At 42.8% G+C, this 18,245-nt stretch overlaps 1 protein-coding gene across 1 annotated transcript; it reads right to left on the bottom strand.

Annotated features, from left to right (window-relative positions):
* Positions 1 to 1,989: 1,989 nt before the first annotated feature.
* Positions 1,990 to 18,066, bottom strand: pole (polymerase (DNA directed), epsilon). Its single transcript, XM_034872779.1, has 48 exons — positions 17,808 to 18,066; positions 17,553 to 17,688; positions 17,367 to 17,447; positions 16,834 to 16,878; positions 16,659 to 16,751; positions 16,323 to 16,477; positions 16,095 to 16,239; positions 15,929 to 16,009; positions 15,724 to 15,831; positions 15,534 to 15,644; positions 15,327 to 15,412; positions 15,108 to 15,227; positions 14,850 to 14,982; positions 14,630 to 14,743; positions 14,338 to 14,550; positions 14,135 to 14,242; positions 13,870 to 13,998; positions 13,682 to 13,784; positions 13,386 to 13,532; positions 13,145 to 13,290; positions 12,856 to 13,004; positions 12,653 to 12,745; positions 11,983 to 12,285; positions 11,641 to 11,836; positions 11,257 to 11,471; positions 10,490 to 10,592; positions 10,302 to 10,382; positions 10,090 to 10,212; positions 9,659 to 9,868; positions 9,315 to 9,527; positions 9,078 to 9,221; positions 8,855 to 8,995; positions 8,580 to 8,733; positions 8,358 to 8,464; positions 8,068 to 8,244; positions 7,759 to 7,982; positions 7,359 to 7,579; positions 7,044 to 7,248; positions 6,747 to 6,920; positions 6,461 to 6,586; positions 5,651 to 5,783; positions 5,351 to 5,558; positions 5,146 to 5,277; positions 4,070 to 4,263; positions 3,768 to 3,968; positions 3,558 to 3,683; positions 2,490 to 2,579; positions 1,990 to 2,400 (listed from the first exon to the last, which is right to left on the bottom strand). Exons 1-48 carry the CDS (start codon positions 17,873 to 17,875, stop codon positions 2,278 to 2,280), a joined length of 6,888 nt encoding a protein of 2,295 aa, XP_034728670.1. The 5' UTR covers positions 17,876 to 18,066; the 3' UTR covers positions 1,990 to 2,277.
* Between the last annotated feature and the right edge of the window lie 179 nt (positions 18,067 to 18,245).

The raw sequence follows: 18,245 nt of genomic DNA, 5'->3' as shown, positions 1-18,245 counted from the left end.
GCCTCACTGATGGTACCGCATAACGGATAACTAACCTGTATATCTCAGCATTGAGGACACCATTAATCCTGACCAAATCTCCAACTCCATTTGCAGAAATGCAGCCCCAAACTTGCAAGGACCCTCCACCATGCTTCCCTGTTGCCTGCAGACACTTATTGTAGAGGTGCTCTCCAGCCCTTAGGCGGGCAAACTGCCTTCTGCTACAGCCAAATATTTCAAATTTTGACTCATCAGTCCAGACCACCTGCTGCCATTTCTCTGCACCTCAATTCCTATGTCTTCATGCATAGTTGAGTTGCTTGACCTAGTATCCATGTCGGAGGTATGGCTTTTTGGCTGCAACTCTTTCATGAAGACCACTTCTGGCCAGACTTCTCCAGACAGTCAAAGGAAAATAAGCTTGATGTGTTTTTCATCTGCTGCGCTAAGTTTCCTTGGCCGACCACTGCGTCTACGATCCTCAACGTTTGCAAGTGTACCTACAGTATAAGAATTTATGCTGGTTAGACGGCAAAGGGTAGTAACACCAAATATTGATGGGATTTAGATTTTTATTGTGTTTGCTCACTGAGCATTTTGTAAATTGATACAAAATAAACCATCATTTATATTGTTGAAAGCCTTCATAGTTTACAGGATTTTTTCACACCTAAGACTTTTGCACAGTACTATATATATATACTATACGTGTATACTGTATACATGATTTCATTTGTCTTTCAACCTGGTGTGTTCAGCACGATAGATACAGGAGGAGACGGCAGAGAGACACACAAGGAGAGCAATGAGCAGTAATCAAATAATACTAACATTTCCCATAAAATGGTTTCTCTAACAAGATTGTGGGGAAGTGTGAATCCACTGGGACGCTTGAGAGCAATGCAAACGTCAGCGGGGAAAAATGACTTAAGAATAAAGTTTAATGGATTGATATCTACCTTGGTGGTTGGAGGAGCACAGTTCAGTTTAGAAGTTGTGTTTATGACATTTAAATAGTCCATCCAAAGAATGTTATATCTTATTGTTTGTCACTGATTGTGAATCATTTTTAAACATAAAACAAGGTTTTGCCATGCTTCTTTTTCATATAACATTATGTCAAAAAGACAGGAAGAGCACAATACAAAGCAAATAATATGCGTACTGTATATGTCCTTAAAACAAGAATTTTTTTTTAATATAAAAAGTGTAGTTGGTATGTTAATCCATTCCTCTAAGATAAATAACTGCTGTCTGATCTAGGTTTTGATTAAAAGATTAATCACAAGCTCTCTAAGTTCTCCTTAATCTATCAACTTATATGTACGGCATGTGTCAGTGAGAAGCTCTAGGACGTCAATCTAATTGTGTCTGTTAGAGTCTGAAATGTGATTTCAGACTCTTGTCTGGGAGATGCCCATCAGCAGGCAAAGTGAGGCATCTGTGGGGCAATGAGGTTAAAGTGATGGATGTGCATGGGTTAGGGTCATTTTGATCCAGACCAGCTCAAAGTAATCACCAAAAGATTTTAACACGTTCTATAATAGTAAAAAACTGAATTCTCAATTAGCCAGAAACCCCTGATCTTTTCATATCGTCATTGTGAAAACGGCTCAGCCTGAATTAAAAGACTGATGAAGACTTTAAGGTTCAGATTTGCCCGATAGTTCATCAAACTTAAAAATTAAAAAAGAGAACCAAAACTATCTTCACAATTGCCAGACCAATGAAAACCTTGACTTGCAATAAAGCAACATCAGACATGTCTTTTGACAGTTGACAGAAGAAAATGGAGGTGAAGTCGGAGAAGTTCAGGTCCCAAGGCATAACAGACATATTAGTAACCAAGTGAGGAGGAAGCTCAGATGACATGTGACAGCTGATTAAAAGGGCCCCAGAGTAGCACTCAGGATGTTAATGCTTTTTCCTTTGAGGCAGAACTTCAGTCCATTTCTACAGCACTATCTACAATAATTAAACAGTAAAAACATTCAGGCTCACTGTACAAACACTCTGAAAAATATTTATTAACAGTAACAAAATTAATTCACAAACGTACATAATTATATTATGACATAATCAAGACTTCAGACATATCTACAGTCCACATATTTCTCCTTCAAGCTGCCCCACCAGTGTCCTGATCACAAACCACCAAACAGCATAGAAACAGACATTATCAAGGCTGCTGAACAAGGGCAGAAAGGTTTCAGAATTGAGTGTTTTCCCAGATTGAGAAGTAGTTGCCACAGATGCAGCTGAAGGATATTTGGATCTCTGTGGTGGATGTGACGTTCAGTGAGCATTCTGGCTGATATGTGGGCTCATGACAAGCAACCAGTCAAGGGTCTCGCCCAGGAAGCTCATTTTGTAGTGGGACGCTACGTTCCGAAACACCGTGATCTGTTCAGAGAAGCTCTATAAAATGGAAAAAATAACTTTGAGAACATGGGAACAATCGGTTTTATCACTAAATTGGAAAATGTAATGTAATTAAAAGTAAAAACCTTGGTTGGGAAAGTGAGGTCAAAGTCTCCGGCACATTTGCAGTACAGGGGCATGTTAGCTTCCTTCACTCCTTTACATTTGGTACACACCTAAAATCACAGAGTTTTTAGCAGTTAGGCAGCTTTAGGACAATTATCAGGTGTTGTATAACAGACCATTAATGATGTTCTTCACTATAACATTTTATAGGTTAATTAGTTGAGACTGATGGTACCTATGAAACCTTTGCAACAGAGATTCACAGAATAGATGTCCTCTTTTGATATTTTGTTTTCCTTTTTCTGTTTTCTTTTTAAGCTCTTTTGGCTCCATTTATGATAGTGACAGTAGAGATACAGACACTAAACATGGGGAGAGCGAGGGTGATGACTGGGATGGGGATTGTTTTTTTATTGATATTGATACCATTTTGGAGACTGCTTTTGGTATTGATAAAGATTAAAATCTTCATCACCATTATCGATACTTTCTAATATTTGGAAAGACGATACGAAAAATTCTTAATCTTAACAGAACTTACATTTCTTTTATTACAAAACTGTCTGTGACTGATTTCTTCCATCTCTGTCAGTATTTGTTATATTTTTTTAACCTTTATTTAAGACAATTGAGAACAATGTCTCATTTGCAACGACAACCTCACAATCACAATTACACAGCTCCAGATTCATGCAGTCTGATCTGCTAGCCACTAAGCAGCTGATCTGGAGCGATTGGGGTTAAGGAACCAGATGTTATCCTGCTGGTCTGGGGATTGAAGTGGCGACCGCCTAGTCCCCAAGCTCGCTTCCTCAACCCCTAGGCCACCACTGACCATATGGTCATAACGCACGCAGTGGGCCCGTAAATAATTTTTGGGGTTTTCATACAAATAAACTGTATTTTTAGACATAACATAATATGCTCGGACCTTATTGATATTTGGGTTTGAGAAATTTGTAACTGGGTCTTAAACATTACAGTTTATAAACTATGTATTAACCACTAGGTCAACTGACACCTCAAAGCTGTTATGATTTTTTAGGATGGTTAATGCTGTCAGTACAGTATCTGCATTGTTTACCCACCAGGTCCTGCAGAGTGTAGCTCATCAGTTTCTTCTTCAGAGCCTCCACCAGAGCCATCTCAATAGATTCAGTCTCATACTGTGCCTGGCAGTTGGAGCAGAACCACTGAGGCAAAACCGATCCATCCTGAGAGGAAAACACAGTTTATCTAACTGTAATAGGTGTAATAAAAGCATTACATGTTATTCCTATAAGTGCTCCTCCTCTCACTTGTGCCACAGATGGGTCCCTGCAGAGGTCAAGGTCCCGACAGAAATTGCAGTGGTGACAGATGACCTCTGGCAGGATGTAGGAGTTACACGGGTCACAGAACTGGGCTTCCCCGGAAAACTCTCCCACGTCCACCAGGCGTAGGAGGTCTCTCTTCAGCTTGTTCACCTGGTTTACTATGTTGGCATCCAGTGAAAGGACCTGGACACACAAAAGATGGAATTGCTGTGTGGTGAGAGGAAAATCCTGACAACGTTCAACACATAAAAAGAGCTTTGTAAGTTGTGTACTTAGTAATATACCTGGCAGACATATTTGATAAACTCCAGTGCTGGGTTGTTGAGTGGCAGGTGGGATCCAGGAAGGACGGGGAACATCTCTGAGGGCTGGTTGACACTCCTGTTACCTGTCACTTTCTTCTGGATTTTTTGAGTGATGGTGAAAAAGTTCTGTGTCAGCTCACTAGACACATATTCCTGAGAGAAGGAGATCATTCCTGTGGGGGAGAGTTAAAGGGGTGATAGAATGCAAAACCGAGTCTACCTTGTCATAGTTGAATTACGACAGTTCGGTGGGTAAAAAAGGCACATATAGTCCCATTGACACCGCTTTCCTATGCAAATCTCACAATTTAAAACTGCTGCTGAAAACGGGCAAATCTCAACAAATCTAATAGTTGACGTCAACTTGGTGGCTGTGCTTTATTTGGCTCTAGTCCGTACCTTTGTACCGCCCCAACATTTACATACAAACCTATGATCTGAGGCCAGTCTTGCTAAGACTTCTGGGACTTTTTTTAAGCGAGAAATCATCTATATAGATCTCAAATATGTGCCATTTTACAACAATTAATGTCTAATTGCAAATGTTGGACTTCACAAGCTCCATAGTGTGACATGACAGCGGGCAGGTGCCTGCCAGAGGCGCTGGCTTGCAGCCCGGCCTGTTGTCCTTCACAAGCTCGGCTGTGAGCTGGCTGGAGCTCTAATAGGAGACGCATGGACAAGAGCCGTTTATTTTCCTGATTGTTTGTTTAAATAACTCAGATATAAGGGAGAAATCCTCTCTTTTCATCCTGGGCCTTTTCACAGGGTTGCATTAGGGCCCATAGAACAACACTCAGGCCATTTGTAGCCCAACCAATGTTTCATGAACCTATAAGGAGACCTTAAGGAACAGTGTGAAATACCCTACATAATCATTCTATCCCCAGCATCTGTCAGTAAATCTATCTAAATACAATTAAAAGTTCCCCTTTAGAGCTTTAAGAGTAACAGACACTAGTCTGTGGTGACTCTAATGAGTGTAATGAGAAGTTCCTGAAAAAATACAAGGCACCTCTTAAGTAACTAAAGGCGCTTTCTAAACAGCATCTTACCAGGAAGAGCACTCAAATCCCCCCCGGCCTGCTGGGAAGCCTGGCTGCCGCCTCGTCTCTTGACTGGCGTTGCTCCAGGAGCGTTGCGTCTCAGCTCCTCTTTCATGCTGTGGTAGACGGCTGCAATGTAGGCTGGCATGGAAAGTTTGTGTAAGACTCAGTAGAAAAGAAAAAACAAAGCTATTGTGTAAATATGTTTTTTTACCTGAGACAATCATGAGGAAGTATTTCTGACAGGAGGCAGTTTGGGGCAGATACTGCATGATGTTCCAGTTGCTCTCAATCAGCTCCTCTACATCGTCTGTCTCTCCATCACCTTCATCTTCCTCCACAACGGCTTCATCCTCGTCGTCATCATCACTGCTTTCCCCATCTCCCTCCCCTCGGCTCTTTTTCTTCTGCTCGGCTCCTTCCTAAAAAAGGGCCATGGAGGAGACATGAGTTCTGTGTTCTGCTACTTTAATCAATGCAAATATATTCTAAGGCAGACATTGCAAAGGATTACCTCTCCATACATGATGCTGGCGGGCAATTTGCCCTTTACGCCGCCGTAGTTTGCCGGATCCATCCACAGCAGGAACTCCCAGCATCGGGAGAAAGAGATGGACAAAGAGTGGAAGATTTCTCTGGAGTGGATGCTACAGAAAAAACAATTAGGAAGCTGATTTCCATGACAACTGTCCTTTCAAAAGACATTACAACATAGGAAGATGTTCAGAAATAATCATTCGCAATATTGACCATTCAGTTAAAAGCATTGTTCAGAAATGCTGGTATAATGCTGCACTGATGTGGTGCAACCACTGAATTTTCCAATTAACATAAATCCATTAGATTTTTGTTTTTTGTTACACTATTGATTTATTGACAAATTGGCCAAGCTACTAGCCTGACGCCATCTTACTCAGATTCTAGTCAGAACTTCCAAACCTTGAATGTTGTGCACGCAGCTACGTTTGGCTGGCATCCAGGCTACCTAACTTTACTATTATTAACCCTATTAGGTTAATGGGTGGTTCTTTTCTTTTAAGATGGCTTTATAGGATTCACTTTCCATAATGAAGACCGCAATACCATCTCTGACCAACTGTTCTAATGGGTAATAATTGTTTTCCATCTAATTTGAGTGTTTGGGCTTTTACTTCAGACTACTGAAGATAATACAACATTAATATTATTTGTATCTATTATCATTTTCTTAATACATGTATTTATTAACAGAATCAAATAGCAAAAATCAAGTGACAACATTGCTTTACAATGCAAAGATGAAGAAGAAAAAACTCTTCAGACCTGCAGAGGGTAAATGTCTGACCTTTTGGTGATGTATTCTACATAGCCTATGGCATCATCTATCCTCCTTTTCTTTGTGCACAACATGATCCTGTTGAAGTTTCCATACACCACAGTTGAGCCCAGGCGCTTGAACTCTGAAACCAACCTGACAGCAGAATGAGAGAAAGAAGACTCTAAATGCTCTCTTATATCAACAGATGCCTGATCCATTACACACAATTTTAAATTTAATATTATTTCAAAATAAAGCTTTTAAGACTAAATATACAATAGATGTTTTTAACAGAAGACAATGTGACACTCACTGTAGAAACACCTTCTTCATCATGTTGTGCAGTGTGCGGTGCAGTGCAGGGTCATAGAGCAGAGAGCTGGGAGAACGCAGCCAGCGGTAGAAGTGCATGACCTGGTTATCTGCATACACGTTGTGATACTGGGTGATCTCTCTGACCCATCCGACCACCATGCTCTTCAAGATCCTGCTCATACAACACAGAACAAACACAGAGGTGAGCAAAACATCACATGCTTTCTTTTCACACCTGTAATGTTAGACCATATGCATGTGGGTTTAAACAGTCATGCACTACAGATGTTTGTACCTGAAGGTGTTGGAGCAGAGAGCAGTCTCATCATAGCTAGCAAGAGCGCTGGCTCCCTGGTTCCCTGACATCATGTCCTCCAACGAGGCCTGCTGGATCACATCAAAACTGACACCCAGACTAGCTCCGCCCTCCATGTCATTGACATGCTGTGATTGGAGGATGGTGTTCACCGCCAGGCTCTGCAGGTCCAACTCCACACACACTGAAAGAAACAGAAACGTGATCGTCCGTAAATACAGAGAAAGGCACTTCACAACGTGTACAGTTACAATGTGATGAGTCTTCTTGGAATCGAATTAAGTGTGCAAGTACCCGTGGAATAGCACCCCTGAGCATTGATCTCCACAGAGCCCCGGTCATCACTTTCCATTACCAGACGACTGTCATCAGCCTCTTTTCCTCCGAGGTCGGGTCTGGCTGTGGGTGAGAGCCACAGCAGGTGGTTGTGTTTCCGTAGATGTCTTGCCAGAAACAAGTCTGAGCCAAAGATGGACACATCCTGAGGCAAGTTCCCCACAGGTAAATGGAAATACCTGAAAGAGAGAGATATTTCATTCAAGTTTTTAAAGATTCAAAATGTTTCAAGAAATGTTTGTTTATGGAGACAAAATCTGAACATTTTCAATAAAAATTCCAAACTAGAAAATATAATTTATTATAGACTACAGCAACCAAGTAAGCATGCCAGTGGGGAAAAGTGTGTAGTTCGTACCTGGCCATGTCGAAAGCCTGTGACAGGCAGCTGTCTAGGTTGAGGTAGTGGCGGATCATGCGCCGGGCACCGTGGCGTTGCCAGTCCAGCACGTTATAGCTGATCTCATCAACCACGTGTACTGGAACAACTGGAAACTCCTCAAGCACCGGCATCCCTGCTGCCAACCGTCGCAAATCCCAGTTTGACTGCACCGCAATGAGGGTGGGCCCACGGCGCTCCTCCTGTAATCAGCAACACAAAGCAGACACTTGAACATAAATAATGTATTTAGTTTATAGGTGTCTAAATAGCTCCAGTGTGTTTTACCTTGTAGTTTAGCAGTATGCGTTGCAGAGCGCGGTTAATGGCCTTTGCGTCATTTTCAGCTCGGACCTCAAAGTTGTGTTTCTCTGGAGGCAGGAGCTCCTCAGTTGTCTTTTCCAGGAGAGCAGTGCGTTCAGCTGTGTAGAGGTTAGTCAGGTTGGGCATCTGGTTGCTTCTGACCTTTGGAGAAACAATAAAGACGGACCTTAACGGCTGTTCTCTGTCAGCTGGGAAGGGATGCATTGGTGTTGGTATCAGCATAACTCAGAAATAAGGAAATATATAATTCTTACTGTGTCCAGGACAAAAATGCTGGCTTTGCGCTGAGAGGGGATGAAAAGGCCAAACAGAGCTTTGTGACCCTGACTGTGATGATACAGGTATATGTGGCGAACACTCCCTGAGAAGAGAGAGAAAACATAATGCTGTGATATCAGCGCAAAAATAAGTTTGGAGGGAAAGGTAATGAGAGAGAAAAACATAATAATCCCTAAAGGATAATTTTGCAGTCTTACCAGGTTCCAGGTAGCTGAACTGGGCCAAGGACCTCATCTCCAGATGCTCCAGGTCAAAAGTGTCAGCCTCCCTGCCAGCCAGGCCTCTTAGAACATGATTATTGACCATACACACGCATCCGAGCTGCACCAGTGCCCGAAACAGCAACGGGACCTGAAAGAGATTGTGTTAATGCTGCATTCTGTATACAATGGCAAACACATTGGACTCACATGCACACATAAAGCATGTCATGAGTGAGGTTATAAAAACACTGGAGGTGTATATATGATACCTGTGTTTCATAGACTCCTTCAATGTCTGGGGCAGACAGGTCAGCGTTGATCTCATTGATGTGCTCCTGGTACATGTCCTCTGGGACACAGTACTCATAAAGGTAGTACACTATGTTGGAGCGAGGCAGCATGCGGTTCACCTGAAGCAAAAAAAAAAAATTATAATGACCACACATTCATATTAACTACAATGGACGTTTACTGCATTTTCTTATTGCGTGCCTTTTTGTATGTGGCTCCCTCCTCCTGTTTTGGGACTTTTTGATTGACGTAGAAGACACGGGGGATGTTGAGCTTCATGCAATGGAGGTCATGTCCAATCACAGCCCACAACTTGTACAGACCAGGGTGACTAGTCTCTGCAATCTGAGAAGCAGGGAACACGACATCACATGAGAGCCTGAACATGACAAATGATTAAACTGACTGACGGATGATAATGGAGTGGCTTTGCCTCACCTGTACAATTTGCCATGGCATGTCCAGGATGCTGCGCGCTGTTCTGCGGAGGAAGCTTCCCAGGCCGGTGGTGGGTCCGCCTCGGATCACTCCTCCCCCTACGGGTTGAGCTTCACCATCCAGCAGCCTCCTCTTCTTCTTTCTCTCCTTCCTCTGCCTCAGCTGCAGCTCCCACTTCTTCTTATGGTAACGCAGCCACACTAGACGCTCCTCCTACAAATTGTATTGTAATATCCCAGAATAAGGTAACAAATGTGAAATCGTATATTCAGAAGGCCTTGGAAATTAACTAAAATATATTGCAACAAAAAGGCAACACTTTGTGCCTGTTGTTGCTAGCTTACCCGTGTCTTTCCCATAGGTGGAGGTGGCCCCAGGATCTCTCTCCAGGACTGAGTGAGCTCGACATCCTGAGACTCAACCTGGCTGTCCTCTCCCTGAGACACCCGCTTCCGCTTCGTGCTGATGAGTATGGCTGGCTGCAGAGGTCTGGCTGGCCTCCCAAAGTCCTCTATGTCTGCGGCCTGGCCCGCTTCAAGAGGCTGATGGGCCACCTGAAAAAGGAGGAGGCCATTTGGAAAAGTAAAAAAAAAGTCCATAACTGGGCAGGAGGTTGGGTTAGTAGGTGAAGACACTGTCCTCTAACCAAAGGAAACTCAGCTTGGTAAAAATCCAGTATCCCAAGAGTTTGTGACTAAAGCAGTGAATCTCTACAAACCCATGAGAAATCAACTGATGGGGACAGAGGACTGTGCTGACTTTTAAGAAAACAAACCTGTCTTTTGCCCTCACTGGTGAACAGCTCACTGATTTTCTTTTGCTTGTAGATATCATTTTTCTCCAAGAGTTTCTTGTGAAGCCAGTCAGGGTGCCTCACTCTGGGTACCGGATTCTTCACCTGATGAGGAAGAGAAACAATTAAAAATGGACTCTGTACGTCAGCCTAGGATAGATTGAGAGACCAATGAAATGTGTATAATTAATTACCTGTTGAAGAGCTGCAGGAATTGTGATGATTTTCTGAATGGCACTACCCAACCTTTCTATATAATAACTCCAATCAAGGATCTGAAAAGGACACAAATGAAAATGTTTGTGTCAGAGGGAGCGCACAAGCAAATTTTCACACACAACCAAAACTTGAGTCTTAAGTGAATGCAATCTTAAAAACTCACAGAGCGGATGTCCAAGTCATGCAGGCTGGGCATCTTCAACCACTTGCGAAGGAAATGTTTCTTCACACTGGGCTCTGCCTGGAAGATGGCCAGAGGAATGGCTCTGATGCAGATAGACACAAATCAATCGGTGTCAAACTCAATGCTTCCAAGTCAGTGCTTGTTTTTCACAAACATTTAAAATTGGAAAGGCGACTCTGATATCAATTTATTTGATCCCACCAACATCAGAAATTCACATCTATTATCATGATGGTATTTTAATGGAAAGCTGTTTTTTTTCCCCTGCTTTGGCACTTTGTGTCCTTATTGGACAACTGGAAAAATATTGTGTAGATGGAAAAAGAGGGGTGAGGGAAATGACATGCAACAAGGTCTTTGTCCGGTATCAAACCGAGGACATTGCCGTTATACAGTTAGCGTCTGAACAACAGGGTCACTAGATGCCACAAAGTCCGTGTTTATGTGTAGAACCCTGAACAGTAGTACAGTCTGAAACAGCATCCCCATAAGTCAACTGTCTGCTGTGAAAAACACACACCGAGCCCAAAAACAGCCACTCACACCTGTCATCTGTCTCACCTTGAATCTGCTCAGACCGCTTGGTTTCAATTTGAAAGGGCAAACATGTATTTTAAACAATATAAATCTAAATAATACACTAACAGCATTAGTATAACCTTAATATTTACACAATAGCCTATATTTAATGTTAAAGAATGTCTACTATAATGGTTTGAGTTATAAAAGCTTATTTTCGGAGCCACCTTTCTGTGACAGGTGAACCCTCTGGTTTTCGGGAGATGACGTAGCGACAGCTCAGACCAGCATCTTTCACCATTTGGTCTCCCAGGAACTCAGCCAGCCTCTTAGCGGTGCTGATAGAAGTGGACTTTTGCTCGCCGTAGTCCTCCAGCTTTCTGGACATTGAACGATTCTCTGAAATCAGTTCAAACAGCTCCGTATCTGGCATGTTGGCAGCCTGGAAAACCAGTAAAATAAAATGTCATCAACTTTTTGTGAAGAAGGTAAGGACTCTTTTTAAGTCAGCTTTTTCCGCAAATGATAATGTATTTTGAAATATTGAATAAACAATAAATATGTTGTAATACTAGAATGACATTTTACACCATGTGATGACAGGTTTTTACCTTGCTGTACAGAACATCCAACCAGTAGTCAGCGACTTTGGCCACAGAGGCGTACACCTCCTCTAGAGAGGTACCTTTGAGAAAAGCCTCAAACACTGACGACTGAAAAATCTTAATGAGCTGGAGCTCTCCTCTTCTCTTGATTTCAAATCCCTTCAGTTCAGCCAGAGAGCCGTCCTCATTAAACACAGCGTACCTAAAATGAAAAGAGAAACCTTGAATCATCATAATCACTGCCCCTTTTAATATGAACTTTGCTAGACTGCTCATACACTAATGTTGGTAACAACAAATCCATCCAATCGTCCAGGGTTAGAAGTCTAAAATCCTCTACTACTATACCTTTTCTTTAACTTCTTCCCTTCCTCCTTGGAGGCAGGCAGGATCATGGCCAGGTACGGTCCATCCACCTCAAAGAAGATGCTGTTCTCCGACCTGACGTTGTAGGTGATGGACCCGGGCTCCACCAGCTCGTGGTACTGATCGTTGGTGAAACCCTCCTTCACCAAGATGTTCAGCATGGCCCCGGGGTAAGAGATGGTCACCTTGGGCTTCTTCTCATTGCTAGTTTTCACCACAAAGTTCTCAGGAAAGGTGTTGGGCAGGACACACCAGATACCGTCAGTGTCCAACTCCAGGGGCCTCCTGAGTCACAGAGAAGTAGAAGTGAAAGCATGATGAGGGTGAAATGGGCATAGCGTTCACATATTAGAAAGGTTGTAGAATCCTTTGATTTCCACCGCTGTTTGAAGTTAATTAAGTTATGTAATCATAACTCTGACTTGCAATGTAAACAGTATCTACTACTAAAATATGGGGTTGGAGCAAAGGAAAGTAAGCACAGTACTGCATTTGGATACGAGCCCAAATGTTGAGAATCTGCTGATGAAACGTTGTTTAACAATGTGGTGGATCCTTTCCAACTCCATCTCTTCTGAGCTGGAGCTTACCTTGCGCTGACCAAAAAAGTAATTTCTGCAATAAAGTATCTCATTATCCATATGACACTCACCCTATTTGTTCGATGAGCTCTCTGGCCTGAGTGATGATGTTGGCTCCAGTGTAGCACACAATGCCAGCCATCTCCATGGAGTACCAGCGCGCCCTGATGGAAAGCAGCACAAAGTGTCGGTTATCACTAGGCAGCACTGACGGTTGAGGCTTAAGAGCTCATATGACTGTGTAAAAGTGCAGGTGAAAAAAGTTGACTCCTACCCTTTCCGCATGACGTAGCCGTAGAAGGAGTTGAGAATACATTTGTGCGCCAGCTGAAGAGAATCATACAGGATCTCCATGTTTATGCAGCGCTTTATCTCAGCAGCATCTCCGCTGTCCTGAGCCGCCGACAGTTTCTTCTTCCACACCTTAAGCAAAGCAAAAGACAAGAAAGTACAGCATACAATCTCGATGGGCAAGAAGAATTTCAAGTACATAGTGTAATTACAAATATGTGTACAAAATAGGGATGGTGCTTATTTCAACTTCTGTAAATACTAAAACATACCTTGTGGAGTCCTTTAAATTCGTAACGACGATCTCTGAAGGCTCTTACTGTGTCGACATAGAAGGAGTTTTCTCTCTGACAGATGGTGGTGACTCGCTCCTCTAGGCGGGTGACATGTGTCTTCTTATAGGCCCTCTTACAGTAGTCTGAAAAGACAGGACAAATCAAACTAGGCTTTAAGTAACCAGTACTTTTGAATGCTTATAAATCAAATCTAAGGAGCCAGAGAAAAAGAAAGCACCTGCCAGACGTTTCTTCTCATGTTTGGCCTGCTCCTCTCTGTTGAGGGTGTGGAAGGCCCGAGGAGGACCGTTGGGGAAAAATGGCGGGAACTTCTCAGACTCAAGCTGCTGCTGGATTCGGTGGAACTCACTGCGGCTAGCAGGCACTGCAGACAGAAATAAACTTACTGTATTCAACCCCAAATGAACACTGTGGAAGCAATATTGGCAAGATCGGCGTCTACACCTCTATTAGCACCTCAATTATTTGACTCATATGTCTCAGAAAATATTACAATGAAAAACATTAACTTACTGATTTGCCCTCTCCATTGCCAGGCCATCCTCCTCTGGCACGTGGCACCAGGCTTGTTAAAGTCACAGGCAGCACAAGTGGCCTCATCAACCATAGCGGAAGGCTGTACATTTAGAAAATAAAAGTATTGAATTCCATGCTTTTCTAAAAGTTTTATCTTGCGTATTTATTGAGATTTTTTTTTATACCTGCAGGCGGTTGGTGAGGATGATATTGGGGTACATCGCCCCAACGTCCAGATGGTAGATGAGCGGGCATTCAATCCTGTTTGGGACCTCCTTCAGGGAAGTCAGCTTCTTTTTGATTTCCTCACAAACCTGACAAAATACAAGACATTTCATGACTTCAAGCTGAGAGTGCTAAGAGTAATTGGGATGACTTTTCAAAATGACACAAATTGGAGAAACTTAACAAAAGAGAACCGCTAAGGAAAAAAATGGAAAGTCAACTTACCTCATTAAAGTTGGTGACTTGATCCAAAGGGATTTTCTCCTCCTCCTCAATGGCATGGCGCATGGTCTTCTCAACTCTTTGCAGCAGGAAGTCAAAAGCAGCTGGGTTCTGTCAAGACATCAGACCAAACTGGCACTCTAAAAACCCACAAACACCAGTGAAGCAAAGCTGTTAACCCGCTGGTAACTTGAACTAAGATGTACCATCTTAAAACGGCAGGGGATGTCACTGCGGAACACTCCTGACTCCAGCGCCTCCACGTGGCCGCCCACGTACGTCTCAGAGTCCATGACGTGGCCGTCGTCTGTCAGTTTGTTAAAGACCTGCTCCTGCTTGTTGGGGAAGATGATGTTCGCGTGGAAGGCCTGCACCATGAGCAGAGCTTCACACAAAGTCCCAGAACCTTTACGCAGCACCTGGAAGAGAAGACGTGATTAATTACCAAAAACCATGTTATATTTGGGGAATTTCAGTCTTTATCACACAAAGACAAACCTCATCAGGCTCCATGGGGATGATGGTGCACAGAGCGAAGATGAAAGGGTGAACATATTTCATATACAGGTAATATGTGGCCACAGCATCTGACACAGAGTAGGTGGCTAAAGTCTAACAGAAAAGTAAAGAAAAGAAAAAGTCAACAACAAAATGGCAACTTTTAAAACAACTGAATCCTGTATTTTTGAGCTGTAAAAATGGAAGTTTCTTTCTGTACCTGTGGCTCCTCAGTTGCCATGCGGCACATCTCCTCTGGGTCCAGCTCCACTGGGTCGTAGCCCAATTTAGCCTTCGCTGCTGCTTTCAGATTATGACTCCCCACCGGCAGATAGCTGTCTCTCTTTACCCACCTGAAACAGAGGAGAAGCAGGTTGGATGATCATGTTAGAAATCCATTAATTCTAAAAAGAATCCCAAAGGGTAGTTTAAGAAAACCACACTGATATCATTTTAGCAGTGGCAGAGGGACGCAAACCTTAAGCAGTCCATGTGGATAGCTTGACTGGACTTGTACTCTCCCTGGTTATCCTTCTGGAAACCGATCTCCCTGTGCATGTTCAATCCATGAAGGGCGGCCCGAGTCTCAACAAAAGGCCTTGAAATAGTGGAAACAAAGTGAGTAAGGTCAGATATAAACATCATAGTATGAGTAATTAATGTCTAATTTTTTAGAAGCAACAAAATAAGAGCTCACCAGTCAAAGAAGTCACCATTGTAGGTTACAAAGATGTTAGGCTTGGTTTCTTGAACGTGATCAAACCACCTCTGAATGAGAGCCGCCTGCAGCCGAAGTCAGGTTATTACATTGTTATTATGCTGATGCAACCACAGAGATTAACATTTATATACTGAACCATATCTTCAACTGCTTCAATCTTTATTTACACGGCAGTGTATCTACCTCATCATCTTCGTTAAAAACGGTGAAAGGACCTTCATATTCCGGCTTGGGAGTGAACTCAAAATCTTCAATATCCTCAGACACAATCTCTCTGTTTGTGATTAGAAACCCCTTTAAAAAGAAACACAAAGTCAGTAAAACTGACACATACGTTAATGATAGAATGATAGATATTATGAAGACAACTCGCCTGTCCATCAATCATGTAGGAGATCATCATAATCTGATCGCTTTCTGCGTCTGGGAATTTCAGTGGAAGCTTGGTGGTCTCGATGTCGAAAGCCAAAACAACAGGGTCCTCAAACAAGCAAGAAACAATGCTTTATGAAATCACCGGCCCACATGAACCTGAATTATTGACAGATGTTGCAACATAATTAATAAAATCCTCATACTGGGCGCTCCACAAGATCATCTCTCCGTACAATCTCTGGTGGATAGGCGCTGCCTCTGTATCGAACATTATACCAGTGAGCCTGAGAAATAAAACAAAGAATGGATTAGAACGGGGCGCACACGTAGATCTCCTCAAACATTAAGATGACAGGATTCTATCTTTACCACGTGGATCTTGAGGTCAATAGACAATCGCACATGATAGGGCACATCATACTCTCTCATGTCCAATATGTTGTCTAACTGGTCGGAAATATTCTTTGACATCCCGTCTTCCTCTGCTGAGGTCACATTGCCACCCGATAAGGCGCTGCAAAAACCAACAAAGGTGTCAACAGATCGATATGAAGCTGGAAATAACAGTTTATTAGAAACTAACGGGACTGGTGGTACCTTGATAACATTGAGGTGTAGGCGTCGTTGGACTGCTCCCTCTCTCTGTTCTTGCGTACAGCCGGCGAGATCTCACGCTTGACCTTGATGAGCTCATCCACGGTGCTGAATGAAAGCTTGATGTAGCTTCTCTTCAGTCCAACTAGATGGTTTGGCTGAGGAGAACAGGCCAGCATAGCTCAACACATTTGTCTTGTTGCAGAACAAACTGTACAATAATGAGTTTTTGTTTTTTTATGTGGCTGCTGTGTATAAGTCTTCTTTGGCAGCTTTTATTTTTGTTGTATGATATGCAACACTTCAATGATGTCAAAGGCCACTTAAAACAAAACCCACCAGATCTAGGTCCTCTTTTGGGATAACTTCAAGCTTCGCCACCTTTCCTTGAAACTTCCTTGACATGTATGAGATTACTTCTCTTTCGCAATTCTGGAAATATAGTTGTGTTTAAGGAAAGAGTTTTTGAACATGATTATACGACATCAGATCCTAATGAAAGGCACAGGCTTACCTTTTTAGTGGCAATGTAAAAATATGGCTTAAAGGGGAGGGCCACCTACAGACAGGATACACATCAGGAGGGATATGTTAGAGCAGTGGAAATGTGTTATTATTACATGGTAATTACTACAGCACACGTGTCAAACTACTTTTGATCCACCCCCCATATATATATTCAATATAAATGTTGGCCCACCTAGTTTTGTCACATTTTGTCACAAGTTTATGCTGCTTTTCTGGCATTTATCGCTTAATTCAAATTTTTGAAGCTTTTGGCCTTTTCTTTGACATTTTTGTCAACCAAACTGTAAGTGAGAAGACCATAGGAGACATGCAATAATACAGTCAAAGATATTTGATTTTTTTCGACGACATAAAAGCAAAAACTCTACATGTCTGGCCCTTGAGTCTGGCCCTTGATGTGATTCTAATTTTCCAGTGTTGCCCTTAGTGAAACTGAGTTTGACACCACTGGTCTACAGTATAAGGGACATGTAAAAGGTGGTAACCAGTTTAAATCAGTTGTCTCACAGCACACCCCACCTTAAACCTGCTTCCATCCTCCTGTACGAAATAATAGTCCACAGCACTGATCATCCTCTTGTCATCATCCAGGATCTCGGTCTGGAAATAGAAAAGGAGCACGGTGTAACATTTATAAGTACCATTTTCTCCAAAAGACATTGAAAAAGCCCGCACATGACGAATGTGTACACTGTACAGACTTACAGGATGCATGTTGATCAGCCAGCCTGTTTTCTCCCCCGGCTCCTTCATCCTATCGAATCCGAAGCGGGCGTCCATCTCGTCGGTGAACTGGCTGCGCTCCAGCCGCTTGAGGGCGGACATGGAAGATCCATCGTCCCTGGTTCAAACACACATAACATGGTTTACTTCGGTGCTCTACTGTATCACACAGTATAGTGGCTATCCAGAGTAATTTAAAATGAGCCATGAGTTTGTCTGTGAGGTAAAACAACTTACTGGTTTTCCTGGTCTCCTCCACCTTGTCCTCGCTCTGCTTTGTACCGTCCACTGTTTTGCAGAACCATCTTCTACCGCGGTCCGTGGGCTACAACACGGCAAAATAAAATAAACTCCCGCTCACGTTTTTATAAGACTGTCAGCAAAGCAGCATTTGAAAAAGATGTTGAAGTTATTTCTTAGGATAGTCCTCTAGTTTTCTCTGTCACTGTCACTGCTGCTGCTTGTGTTTTCTTATTTTGGCGCGTTCCTGCAGTTGCCGCGAGAGCAGCGAAGAGAGGAGGAAGAACAAAGATAGACTTTTAAAATGATGACTCACTCAGATCAAGAAACCTGCAACGCATCACGGTCAGTGTGTCAACCACCGCGGCACTGCCAATCATGTAAATGGAGCGTTCATGACATTTGGGTGATGTTGTAATTAGCAATGTCCGATGG

Source organism: Etheostoma cragini, chromosome 5, assembly GCF_013103735.1.
Source record: "Etheostoma cragini isolate CJK2018 chromosome 5, CSU_Ecrag_1.0, whole genome shotgun sequence".
In the NCBI taxonomy this organism is placed as follows: domain Eukaryota; kingdom Metazoa; phylum Chordata; class Actinopteri; order Perciformes; family Percidae; genus Etheostoma; species Etheostoma cragini.
Note: the sequence above shows the minus strand (reverse complement) of the source record. Positions and strands in the feature narration are given on the sequence as shown.

What these genes read in the sequence shown, in the direction of transcription:
- pole (XM_034872779.1), bottom strand. Translation starts at nt 17,875, where the DNA reads ATGGTTCTGCAAAACAGTGGACGGTACAAAGCAGAGCGAGGACAAGGT. An exon ending in AATTTAAAGGACTCCACAAG is followed by an intron (nt 13,005 to 13,144) that starts GTATGTTTTAGT and finishes GCTTTGCTTAAG; the next exon opens with GTGTGGAAGAAGAAACTGTC. An exon ending in GCATACTGCTAAACTACAAG is followed by an intron (nt 7,983 to 8,067) that starts GTAAAACACACT and finishes TGCTGATTACAG; the next exon opens with GAGGAGCGCCGTGGGCCCAC.